Source organism: Vipera ursinii (genome assembly GCF_947247035.1).
Source record: "Vipera ursinii genome assembly, chromosome: 1".
NCBI lineage: Eukaryota > Metazoa > Chordata > Lepidosauria > Squamata > Viperidae > Vipera > Vipera ursinii.
The window spans coordinates 321,111,825-321,125,985 of NC_139512.1; the positions used below are offsets into that span (position 1 = coordinate 321,111,825).

Here is a 14,161-nt window from a genome sequence, read left to right on the forward strand (position 1 = left end):
GATAAATGCTCTTTGGCCCCATCCTAATGGAACAGAAAACCAGAAACCTTTAGACATGTGCATATAGAAGATAGTTTTGCTCAGTGGATTTAAAGCAGGACTGGAATTTGGACTTCCTGAGTTTCAGTTGCAACTCTTAATCTATAATGTAGGATGAAAAAGGAATTGTCTTGGAGAATTGTTATACATTATTTCCTTTTTAACAAGTATTTAAATAAATTGAGCTCATATCCATATTTCTTTGCTGCTCCAGGTCATGAGGTCAACACAGAAGAAAATACAATTGCAACCGTTTTGAACTATGGTTACTGCATTTCCATCCTTTAAGACAGTTACGCTTTTTGTTAGCTTAACACTACACTACATTTGCCTTAGTCAACAATGCACTTAATTCTATCAACTTTATATTTTGTCTAGCAGTAATTAGCTGGAAGTGGGAAATAAAAGTGAAAACCCACCTCCTTCTTATAAGTAGCAGCAGTGATGTAGGCAGGGCATGGTCAAAAACTCAAGATGGCAGCCACAACAGTGTGATTGAATCTCTGCTTGTTTTAATTCACATTAAGACAGGAGAAGTTCTGACTGCACTTTCACAGATACCCTCTTGACTTTGTTAGAGAATGCCTCAAAGGATAGGCAAGGGAGCATCTGTATCTTTACCACTGTGCACTCAAGTGCTTGCTGTCTGACTAGTCTTTTTCTGCAGTAGTCTGTGCTCTCAGAGTGAGAGGCTGGCTGGGTTAGAAACTGCATACTTGCATGCTGTTATTTGAGGCCCCCCCTACCTTCAGCACCACTGGCTAAGACTGAGGTTGGGATTTCTCTTTGCTTCTTGAGTGCTCTGCAATATCAGTGGTATGTGCTAGTTACCTGCTAAGTTGGCCAATTATGATTGTGTCCCTGACGTTACTGGTTAAAATATTATAAAAACTTAAGGAGCAAATACTACTACATCCCCAAAAGGCCTCTTTAAAAATCTTAAATAATCAGCTTTTAGAAACAAGCAAAACATAAAGCCTTCCAGGAATTTGCCCTTGAGATGGACATAATATTTTTTTAAATATCATTTTATTAAATAAAGAATAAGAAAAAGTCTTCACATTAGAGAAAATAATTTCAAAATTTCTACCTAGAATCACTTGTCTCTGCCAGTCTATTGTTCATGATCGCTAAAGCTCCAACTCCGCCTGAAAAATCATTTTGCCTGGTGCTGATGCAGACATTCCTGGGATAGCCATTGGCCGTCTCTGATAACTGCTTCTGCAGAAGTGCCAGGGAGACTTTGTTAGAAGCTGTGAGATCCCTCATGGAGATCATCTCACCTGAAAGCCTTCTCCCTTCTGTGTCACTATCATATTGTCCATCTGTTTCCATAGAGAAATTGTGCCGGCGGAAGCGGGATCCGGGTGTGATGGCATTGCGCCGCCCAAGGCGGGCAGCTGGCTTATTGCAATCTGGGCAACATCTGCATCGGAACTTTCTTAGCATCCAGTTTAAAACCTGCTTGATTACAATTGATATGACATTAAAAAGAGAATATATGCAGCATACCCCCATTAATATAAATGTGAAATTCCCAAATCTGTATAATCCCTGATTTTGGTAGACAGCATTTTGACTGCTCACCAGATCACCAAATCCAATGGTGCTGAAGGTGACAAAACAATAGTACAAGGAGTCAATGTAATTCCATCCTTCCACAGCTGTGTACATGGCAGAGGCACAGCAAGCTAGAGTAATGGCAAAGATTCCCAAAATTAGCATCACATGATAGACTGATGGCTTCCACCCAATCAGGCTGTCCACATCAGACATGGCAGAGCCCCTTTGGCAGGTAGGAGGTAGAAGGCCGCTTCTTCTCAGTTGTCTCTCACGGCAAGCCTTCATGACCAAAGCCAAAAGTGAGATAATACGTTCTAGAAAAAGGTTGAAGAACAAGATGGTTCCAGCACACCCAAAGAGACCATAAACGATAAGGAAGGCTTTACCCGCTACTGTTGCTGGTGTGGACATCCCAAAACCTGGAAAAATAAGAGGATAATGAAGCTAAAGAAACAGAGGTGAACTAAGATAATGTGATCGTTGAGACTGAAAAGTTCATTATTTTGTTTTATTTTTTTAATCACAGAAAAGTGATTTGCTGCTATTTAATGGTATTCTAAAACTATAGCATCTAAGGCAAACTGTCTATGTAATCATGTAACTATGGCCCTCCCTCAGTGACATAAATTATTGCAATTGATTTGAGAGGATTAATACATTCATTAAAGTAGCCCATGAATCTTATTAAGTCAAGAGAAGCAAGTTTTATGGGGACAGTGAATATATCTGGAATTCTGAGAGTATGTAATTCACATCCCTGTAAGTGGCTTCTGCTGTATATTGTAATTATAAGTATTAGTCAACAGGGATTAGTTTAAGGATTTAACACATTCAGAAACTTTTGGGAAAAGTTTTACTATTTGGAAGGCTTTGGGGATTTTCCAGATTTAAAATAAAGTGTGAAAAGTGCCACTTTTGAGATATTCAAATCTTTAACAAGCCAGAATTATAACTCTGATCCATTAGATCCCTCAGAGGTATTGCTTGACCTGCATTTTAAGATGTAACATTTATAGTGAAGGATGATCCTTTTTTCAAAATTTCATCAGACATCACTCTGCAGCATTTCTTACAGTTAGATTTGTGTTTGGTAACATTGCTGTGTTTTTTAAATAGTGAAATCCAAATGCTTAACGCAAGGGGTTCTTTGTGCTTGTGTAGCTGTTGTGTGGAGAAACGGGAAGTCTTTAATAATACACTGGTAGTGGATGAATCAAAATGTGCCGCTAACCCTGTATTGAAGAAGCAAAGCTATGATAATATACTACCAGGGAGTCCACAGCTGTAGAAATTTAGAGCTCTGTGGGGAGAAAAATTATACCCTTGCTTGAACTCTACATCAATAAGGTTCTTTTCTGTGGCCTAAACAACTGAAGAACATTAAAAAATATAGGGCATTGTCAATTATGTTCTTGAATCTTTCACCAGTAAATCATAGAGCAAGTCTTCCAAAGCAGCTTTATATTTCATGATGAACTCAAGAATGGATTCTAAGAACAGGAAACCACAGAGAATTTGCTGCTTGACCGCTTCAGCTGGAAGAAGGAATGATATTGTGTAAGTCTCTGACAATATTGCGAGGCAAGCACAATTTTTCCATCTCAAATCATTGCAGATTCACACTTTTGGTGGTGTGTCTACCCTTCAGGTTTGACCAGACTAGGAAACCCTTTTATCTGACTGCTGCCTTGGACGCTTCCTCCTGTCCTTCAAGACCATTCCATCTGCCCTCCATACAGTGCAAGGATCACAATATTCTTGTTTACAGTGTGATTTGAAATTTCAAAAGCCTGCATGTCATAGCACAGGTATCACATAATAAGCCTTTAGTAGTTATTGGTTTTTAAACTCTAAGTTCACACAGTACTTCACTGCAAGCAGGGAGTCATGTCTGTAAATCCTGATTCTATGATAACTGTTTTCATCATATTGTATATCATATGGGATGAATGCCTTTTATTATGTTTGCTTCCATGAATCTACAATGTTAAACCATGTTAGCTGATTGACTGGGAACTCCACTTCCCTAGAGAAATTCGGGGATGTTGCTATGTAGCTATATGGCTCAGTGAGAGAACACATGCTTTGCATGTAGAAAGTGCTGGGTTTAATCCCTGCCACCTGTATATAAGATTGAGAAAGATAAGGATACAGCCCTGGGGGAGTCATTGTTACACTGTGTGAAAAATAGTGAAATAGATTGCCTGATATTTATGTATTTATTTTATATAACCACTCATCTCACAGGAATGACTCTGGATGCTCATACAATTAAAAACAAGAAAACCCAATTATAGTACAAATAAAGAACTAAAATGAAAACCATCAGAAAAACCAATTAAACAGTTTACAACTTCTGATTCGATGTAAGGCAACTTTCTCTAAGCCAGGTAGCAAGCTGAAAAAAAAAATTTCTTAGAACCTTCACTGCATTGCAAATTAAACAGTACAAATTAAAATGTTAATATTCAAGAAGTGGAATAAATAAGCTTGTTATGCATGTAACTAATAACAAGTAAAGTGAATTAAACTCTTTATAAATGGAACTGCTAACTCACAATCAGAAACACTCAAACAAGACTAGCCTTTATTATTTTTTATTTTATTGCAAGTTTTACTTTTTTTAATCATATGAAATTGGATTTTTTTCTTCATCAATGTAAGGTAAGGTCAGAAACATCTTCTGCATTTTAAGTTAGCCATGGGGATTCTGAAGGAAAATCAGTCTGACCACCATAGAATTAGACACAACTCATTGGCTCGTTTTAGAAATAGCAAACATGCTGTGTGGCAACACGAGCAATTTATAAGCATGGGAAAGCAGACCTCTGTTGGTGGGCCAGTTGTTAGAATGAAGGCACAGTAGATTAACTTTACAGAGCCACCAGGAAACAAAAATCAAAACAAAATGTGGAGGTTTAGAGCTTTTCCCTACTTGGGAGTGGAAGTAGTATCCCTGTATCCTTGAATCTAGAGAAAGCTATACCGGTGTGAAATTTGCTGTTTCCGGTGTTAGTTTCTTTCCCAGTCACTTGACTTCTCTCCAAGATAATGAGACATAAAATCTAACAGATTTACATGTGAAGAGGCTGTTGGTGATGTTGGTATAAAAACATCTGCACAGCTAAGGATAATTCAAGGTTATCTTAATCATTTATTGGATAATGCCAAGGGGCCACAGAAGGGAAAAAAAATACATTGCCCAGGTATGTTTGTGTTGCACTTAGGTCCAAGGGGAAAAAGATCATTAGGGTGCTCAGTGGAACTTAGTAAATGGCCATGGCTACTATATGGATTCACTTCACAGTAATAGTTTACATGCATGCTTTTGGACAGCTTGATGTAGTGGTTAAGACATCAGCAGAGAAATTGTGAGATTATGAGTTCCAGTCCTGCTTTAAGTACAAAACCAGTTGGATGACCTTGGGCCAGTCCCCCTTTCTCAGCCTTAAGAAGGAGGCAATGGCAAACTGCTTTAGAAAAATGTGGCCAAGAAAACTGCAGGGACTAGTCGAGGGAGTCACCAGGAGTCAACACTGACTCAAATGAACACCTGCAGGATTTTGGAACCATTTGGATAGAGAAAAATTTTTTTGGGGGGAGAAACGAGTGAATTGATAATTGGGGAACTCTGCTCATTTCTCAGTTCTAAATTTCTTTCTCAGCTCGAAGTTTGGTTCTGTTTTCTCTCAGCAAAGTTGTATGTCCAACCAGGCAGTTAGAGGAAGCAGAATGAAGGAACAGGACTGAAGCCTAAGAAAGAAGGGAAGTGTCAGGACCCACCCCAATCCACGTCTTAGGAAAACAAAAACTCTTGGAGTCAGTTCTAGTCCAAAAGGAATTTTTACTAGGTCTTGCTTAGTTGTGGAAATACAAGACAGGACTTAGTATTGTTTTACAAATTGAAACTCTATAAAGGGATCCCGGTTCAACCCCCTTTCCCTCAATCCCATTTGGTCAGCCCCCATCATTTTACTTCGTGTCATCCCTTTCGTGGGAAAAAAGGAACTTTGAATCTTTATGGTTATTGCCTTCTTCCTCTACAGAATTAATGAAGACATAGGCCAGATGCCTTCTTCTCTAACTCTCCCTTTTGTTCCTCCCAGTACAAAAGGTTCCCTTGGTCTTTGAAATAACCTAAGGCAGGCTGAATCCACATGCGCTCCTCCTTCCTCGGGAGATGGCAGAATCCGGGGGGGGGGGATAATGTTTTAAACATACATTTATGAATGTGATATAAATGGATTCTGACAGGAAGAGAGAATCAGAATCCTGTGATGAAGAGTCAGGGAAGGTTGTGCTATGTCCTTAATTGGTTGTGCTTCAGTATCTATTTTTTATAAATTAAAAACAACCACTACCTCTGACGGCAATATTTATGAAATATTTATTTGGTAATACCTATTTTCATAAATACTGGATTAGTGTTGGATTTATTTGGGCTGTTTTACTTGGGCTACTAAACTAAACTAAATGGCAACAAAGAGTCATTCAGTGTCTATTTTTGCTACCCAAATATAATAGTCTTAGTAAATAGTCCAGTAATTGAATTTTATGTGAGCTGCATCTTTTTCAGGTTTGTAATACTATAGAAACTTTTGATAAGAAAGTGCAAAATCTTTTCTGCTTTGACTTTCCCAATTCTACTTTATGGAAAATATCTCTACTATGGAAAACAAGCTGTCAGAACTAATTTGTTTTTTTCATATATTTTTGGAAAAGATAAAGAAGATAAACTTAACTCAGTGCCAAGCAGCTCATACCATCTAGCATGAAACAAAATGTTTGTTTTATTCTTAAGAAATGATACAGTTGTTTAAATGCTCCAAGCTAGGTCTCTTGCTAAGGAATTATGCGATCTGGAATCCTGACACTATGATTTAAGTATTGAATCGGATTGAACTGAATTAATTTTACAAATCACTGATGTAATTTGAACATTTCCAATTTCATTTATGATTCGATTTATTTGCAAAATCTATCTGATTCAAAATTCTGCTCAAATTGTCTTTGAATCAAGTCTTCTAACTGAAGCTTAATGTGGCTCTATTAAATCTACACAATCTTTAGATTACAATGGTTAACTTGCCTATAGGAGTAATCCAAGACTTTTCACTACTATAGGCAAAAAGGCACTCCCTCATCCTGCGAATCTATTTACCTAACCAGATTGGCAACTGAATTATACTTCAGTTAACATTGGCTACTGCACCTAAGATAACTGCCTAGTTTAGAGGATACAGGACAAATTTCAGTCACACACAACTGCCCTCCTAGAGCTTTCTGCTGTTTTCTGTCCCTTCTCCCCATATAGATATAATCTAAATGGAATGCTTCACTCTATTGGAACATATCCACCATCTCTGCTGCATCTCCAATCATTGTTACTCAACATAAAGCCCTTCCAATGCAATCTGTGCTTGGTTCCTTAAATTGGCTGGAATAATTTCGCATTGACTGTCATATTACTATTTGTGCTGAGATAGTTTAATGGCCAATATATCTTTACAATTAGGCTAGAATAATAATATGTCCAATTCATTTTCCAGCTGCACTTTACATTTCTTTGTGTGCTTTTTAATCAATGACAGAATATCCACCCACCCAAGAAGTTTAATTAAGGGAGACAAGTAAGCAGCCTCTAAGGAATCAGGCTCAAATTGGAAGATATAAAATGTTCAGATTACAAGGATAGTTATATCATTATTTTAAATTAATTGTAAGGATTTAAGTAGTCTACATGTTTTATATCTGTCACATTTTTTTGGGTAATTGTGTTAGTTAAATGTCAGCAAGATCAATGATTCAGTAATGACTCAAGTTTTGCTATTGTGCTGTCCTCCAGTTAGGGTAAGTTGTAGACTAAGGTCTCAGCCATAAACCTGACTCTAATTTATTTGCTGGACTCAGACTCGGTTGAAGTTTCTGGGATAAAATAAAAATTCTTTATTGCAACTAAAATGAACAGTTGATTGTTCTTGTTATTATAATGATTGATTATATGCATTTTTTTGTATTGATTAGTTTTTGTTGATACTATTGTTAGCTTTGGTAAGCTGTTTAGATTCTGCTACTTCAATCAAGTGAAAAACATTTATAATAGATAGCATAAAAAATAAATGCTAAAATATTTCATTTACCTTTGCTTCCACAAATCTGGCTAGTTGGAACAGATTTTGTTCAAGTTTTGTTTAAGTTTTATTTTCTAGGTCATGTGTTCCACTTTAAAAAGGTGATTCATGACTTATCCCTCATCTTCTGCTACAGTCATAATGTAACTTTTGGATAAAGCTTTACTCCTGGCACATTTTGCATGAACTGTGCTTGAAACATATTTTGTCTTTCCTTGTTAAACAAAGGACTGTTTTTGATATTTTGATTTGTATTTGAAGGCCCTTACCTTTCAAGCTTCTTTCTAAGATTTAGTTCCTCAGACTAAATTAAGTAATGCTGATAAGTTTAGTCAGAAATATTGGGAAATTGTTGCCAGAAAAGCTAGACTTGATAGATTCAAGATCCTGGATGTGGTAAGACATCATCATCATCATCACCATCTTCTTCTTCTTCTTCATCATCATCATCATCATCAAAGTTGGAAGGGACCTTGGAGGTCTTCTATTCCAACCCGCTGCTCAGGCAGGAAATGGCTGTCCAGTCTCTTCTTAAAGAGCACTCACAACTTCTGAAGGCAGGTTTTTTTTTTAAAATCCCATTTATATCCCGCCCTTCTCCAAAGACTCAGGGCGGCTTACAATCTAAGAAGCACAAATCAATGTGCTTAGCAATAGCCTTCATTCTATGTATATGCCTGCTTATTAGGGCTTTCGCCCCCCCCCCCCAGCGGCATTTTTACAAAGTCAGCTTATTGCCCCCAACAATGTGGGTCCTCATTTTACCTACCTCAGAAGGATGGAAGGCTGAGTCAACCTTGAGCCTGGTGGGACGCAAACCTGCACTAATTGCAGGCAGCTGGTGTTACTTAAGGAGGCATTAGCTCACTGCTCAACCAAGGTTGTTCCACCAATTAATTGTTCTGTCAGGAAATTTCTCCTTAGTTCTAGGTTGATTCTCTCTTTGATTAGTTTCCATCCATTGCTTCTTGTCCTGCTTTCAGGTGCTTTGGAAAATAGCTTGACTCCCTCTTCTCTGTGGCAACCCAATAGATACTGGAACACTGCTATCATGTCACCCCTTGTCCTTCTCTTCATTAAACTAGACATACCCAATTCCAGCAACCGTTCCCTACATGTTTTAGCCTCCAGTCCCCTAATCATCTTTGTTGCTCTTCTCTGTACTCTTTCTACAGTCTCAACATCGTGGTGACCAAAACTGGATGCAGTTTTCCAAGTGAGGCCTTACCAAGTGGTATCAACACTTCACCTGATCTTGATTCTATCCCTCTGTTTATGCAGCCTAGCACTTGGTAGCTCAATGTTCAACTTTAATCTAAGGCAACATTTTATGTTAATTGCAGAAAAGTGGATGAGTGTTTACCAACAATTTAGCATCCGTAATTGAATATCTCAATTGATATCTTTACATTTCTCTTAAGGTCATGGTTAAAAAAGTAAAATGTATTCTTCCCTCATTGTTTTCTCACAGAAACTCCTGAAGGTTTGTTTGGGTGCAGTTTTTTTTATCAGGTACATGTTCAGTAGAATTTATTTATGAAAGAGAAATTATTTGAGGACAATTGAGGTGAGCTTCAAGGATTCTCTATATACTTGTCATCCATCCAAATTATTATTAATATATCCTTCTTTTGGACAGAAGAAAGACAGGTTGCCTGCTTTGATATTAGGAATTAAGACCTGTGTATATTTAACAGCAAAACTACCAAAGTTACAAAATTAGTTACTGCAGTTTTACAGTGTTTGCAGTTGCTGCTTCCTTTATATTATACAGTAATTATATGGGTTTTGCTAACCCTCTTAAATTTCAAAGTTTATGGATCAGATTATTAAAACATATTTAAATCCAAGAGAAAGAGGGCAATCAAGAATCTAAATATTTGTTAAAATTCACAAATTTACATATTATTTGTGGGCAAAATATTCATCTGATCAAGGAGTGGAAGATTGCATGCTAGGATAGGATTTTAGGGGAGGAAAATATTGGCTTGACATTGTATAAACTCCTCCAGTTATTAAATTACAACTGCCCCCAGATAACAGATGGATCTTAACAGTAAATATGCTGCTTGCCTTCATTTCCCATCTGTAGAACTTCACCCAGCATCCATTTCCCAATTTATAAACACTGTTCTGTTTCTTGCTCTTTCTACAATAACAGCAAAGTAAACACAATATCTCCATAACAACCAAACACACTACCACCTCTTGGAAATTAGACTAGCGCTGTAACAATAATCTATTTTACAACTCTGAGAGCCTCAACTCTCCACCCTACCTGCTGTCCCCACTCCAGGCTTTCTTTAGTTCCAAATTGTTCTTCCAAGTTTTCTAAATGAATCCTGGGGATGCTAAATAAGGTTTGCAGAATATAATAGATAAGTCTAGAGGGGAATTATGTTCAGTAGTAGAAACTGTGGCCAGAAATAGCTCAAGAAAACCCAGGAGAAATCAATGGATAATGTAAAGCAAGTAGATAAAAGAAACATGACAGATTGGAACAAAATCAGACTCAGCCTATTAAAAAATAATGGTCTGAGAAATATCGTTGCTGCTTCACTGTCAATTCCTAATAATCTGCTGAGGGATCTATCAATTTTATACACATTGTGTGTGGTAGACCTCATGAAATTTCAAATAGAAGTTATATTGACATATTAGCAGTTAATATTAGGTAGGCTCCTTATTAAAAAAACAAAACACAGGTCTAGCATTCGGTGGTGGAGGAGGCTACTGGGCATATCTGCTTGGCACAACACATATTAAAAGGATTTCAAGATTGTAATTGATCTCAAGCTGAACTGGAGTCATGATTCTGGTGCCATTGTAGAAAAGGCTAATGAACTTTTAAACTGCATTAATAGAAAATAATTTCCAAGTCACAGGAAATAATATGCTAATCAGGTGAACTATGTACAGGGTAGGGATCTTTATTTCAAAAAAGCAAAAAATCAGAATGAAAATGAAATAATAAAAATAATTAAATAATTGAAAAGAATTAAAATTGGAAAGGAATTGAAATAATCTAGGGGCATGGAAAACAAGAGCAAAGAACAGGGTCTATTGATTGTGGGAAAGTAAAAATTGAAGCCACAGTACTTTTAAAATATCACCTGAAAAGACAATGAATATTTTTTCTCTGCAAACCAGAGAGCAAGGCTATATCTCATGTTCTTATTTATTGAAAGAGTAAATTTTATGCACTGAAATGCTTTGAATGTGGAAGCAACCAACTCCATCCTCAGCTTGCTGCTAGTTCACAGTTCTCTTAATTACTAAAGATTCTGGTCAAAGAAAGCTTGGACAAAGCAGGTTGGATAGAAATCTATTATAGGCTAATGGCTATCACCAAAAAATTTTATTGTCTGATAAGAAAATAATGAGAACTGCTTCTAAGAATTCAGCATTTCTACTTGACTATGAGATGCTGATGATATGCTGGAAAAGACCTACACAGCATCTGTTTCCCTTTCACAGGCCATGAAACATATGGAAAACTTCATTGCTATATATTTTCCCATTTAAGGCGGTTGATTCTCCCCTACCCTCCAGCTTTGCAGTTCAAGGCCAAGTTATACATGTTGTTAAATAGTATTTGTATGTTAAAAATTCTGTTTTATTGACAGGAAATCTTCCAGTAGTGCTAATGAAAGAAACCATATGTTGAATGGGAATGGGATATCCTTAGGAAGCAATCATATCATCTCACCCTTAAGCTAAACTTCTAAAATTCCTTAAAATTCCTTAAAATCTGAGGGTACTTTTGCCTTTTGGTGGAATCTGATATCCCATTCCCATTCAACATATGGTTTCCAATGTGAAAATAAATGGTTTGAAAAAAGTCGCTTCATCTCTTCCACTGATGATCTAATAATAACCTTTGAAAGATCAGGAGACCAAGTCACATTTCTTCTCTGCTCAAATGGTACCTTTTAGGTCTGTACAAACTATATTCTGCTACTAATTAATAAATTATATTTTAATTTAGAGTATATGGGAAGATGAGCTATCAGGTTGTGAAACCAAAAGAATTCTGGGGCTGTGATTTCTAGCCATTATAGAACTGTTGGCTAACTAACAACAGAATGTAAGATTAGCGGGAGAAGAAAGTGGCAGCTACTTATTCAAAGATACTGCAGAGAATGAAAATGGTTATATGTAACAAGGGACGCGGTGGCTCAGTGGGTTAGGATGCTGAACTTGTCGATCGGAAGGTCGGCAGTTTGGCGGGTCGAATCCCGAGTGCCGCGTAGCAGAGTGAGCGCCTGTTACTCGTCCCAGCTTCTGCCACCCTAGCAATTCGAAAGCACGTAAAAATGCAAGTAGACAAATAGGGACCACTACGGTGGGAAGGTAACAGCGTTCTGTGCTAGTCATGCCGGCCACATGACCACGGAGATGTCCTCGGACAAGCGCTGGCTCTTTGGCTTTGAAACGGAGATGAGCACCGGCCCCTAGAGTCAGAAACGACTAGCACACCTTTACCTTTACTTAACATTTCTTTTTTTTTATTGAAAAGTTTTAACATACAATTTTCCTTTAAAACCCCCCTCCCCCTCCCTTCTCCCCCACTACCTCTCCCCCCTCCCCCCCTCCCCCCCCGACTTCCCAGAGCTAAATACAAGGTATATATATAAAAAGCAATCATAAACAATCATATACTAACAACTATAAACTCTAAAATCCATCACTCTCTAGCTTATATAGGATAAAACAAGCCTTAGTAATATTAAATATATATAAAGAAACTAAAATAAAAAAAAGAAAAAAAAGAAAGAAGACTTATTCAAATGCTACATAAAACTTCTTAACCCTATACTTGTTCTGGATAAACTCAATCCATTTTCTCCATTCCATAATATAGCGTTCTTGCGAGTAACATTTCTAAGAAGTCTGAAAATTAAATAAAAGGGAGAGTGGATATAAACAATTAAAAGGTAGAAGATGAATATAATTTCTAAGAAAAAATTAAGTGGGCAGATGAAATTATTTAAATGTGTTTTTCAAACATGACAAATTTAAGATGCTAGCTGGACAATTCTGGGAGTTGAAATCTATACATCTTAAAGTTGCCAAGTTTGGAGAACACTGTTTAAATAAACACAAATAATATAAATATAAGCAATATTTCAAGAAACATATAAATCCTTAATTATGATTAGTGGCTAGGGATAACAAAAGGGAAAATGAACTATTAAAAGTTCTCCCTTATTAAGATTTTTATTATACCTTTTGAATTTGTTCCAGTGTCTCACTTTTCTGTATCCATTTATTTTTTACTATCAGCTTGAAAAATAGAGTAACTATATGTTTATAATATGATAGATGATAAATAAATATTAAAGTTTCATTAAAAAAACCCCTAAGAGATTGAACATGAATCATTTGGTAACTTATCTTTTAAATGGCAAGAAATCCTGGGAAGAAACATTGTAGATCGTTCAAAGAGATCGGCCTCGCTATAAATGAGGTTAGAAAATTCCTCTTACAGTTTCCAGAACTCTCTGTATTTACCTACAGATTAGTACGACGGCTATTTTACTGAGGTTTCTGTGGTTCTTGCTTCTGTGATCTTCCCCAACTGTGTGCAGTCTGACAGGGAGAAATCTAATTGCTGAAATGTTAACTGTTCAACTGAAACTGCTCATTTTGAGTAATCAAATCAAATCTTTATTATGGTCATACACCAACATATCTCTTTATGAGTAAGTCTGAAAACATGTCACAGAAATACTCAAAAGGTTAATTTTAATTATACTTTGCTGTCCAGTTATTGTCAGTGAAAATTCAGCTTTAGTGGGTGAAACATTTGAGGAACAATCTAGACAAACAAAACTGATATACAGTAATACTTCCTTTTTTTAAAATGGTAGAGTTTCTAAGTTGTGGTTTATTCAATTAACCCAACCTCCCCTTAATAACCGCATGCTTCTGGTGTAGATTTACACTGCTTGCCTGTGAGGTAGCTTGCTTGGACCTTGTTTGGATAAACCCACATTCTCTGAGCTCTGATAACTTGTTATAACCTACAATTGGAGATTGGTTTGGATTTCACAAACTTCCTTAACAGACTTTAATGCTACAATTATTACTATTACTACTTCTACTACTACTGCTACTACTACTACTATTACTATTACTACTACTACTACTACTAATAATAATAATAATAATAAAGTTGGAAGGGATCTGAGAGGTCTTCTAGTCCAACCCCCTGCTCAGGCACGAAATCCTATACCATTTCAAACAAATGACTGTCCAGTCTCTTCTTAAAAACTTCCAGTGTTGGAGCATTCACAACTTCTGGAGGCGGGTTGTTCCACTGATTAATTGTTCTAACTGTCAGGAAGTTTCTCCTTAGTTCTAGGTTGCTTCTCTCCTTGATTAATTTCCATCCATTGCTTCTTGTCCTGCCTTCAGGTGCTTTG

General features: G+C 36.8%; 1 protein-coding gene across 1 annotated transcript in view; it reads right to left on the bottom strand.

Moving 5' to 3' along the window:
• Positions 1–1,125: 1,125 nt before the first annotated feature.
• Positions 1,126–14,161, bottom strand: part of KCNK12 (potassium two pore domain channel subfamily K member 12) — a gene marked incomplete at both ends in the record, with an annotated part of 54,240 nt that continues 41,204 nt past the window's right edge. Inside the window, one exon of the mRNA XM_083353192.1 lies at positions 1,126–2,021. Within this exon, the coding sequence (XP_083209318.1) occupies positions 1,126–2,021 (896 nt within the window). The remainder of the gene's footprint in view (positions 2,022–14,161) is intronic.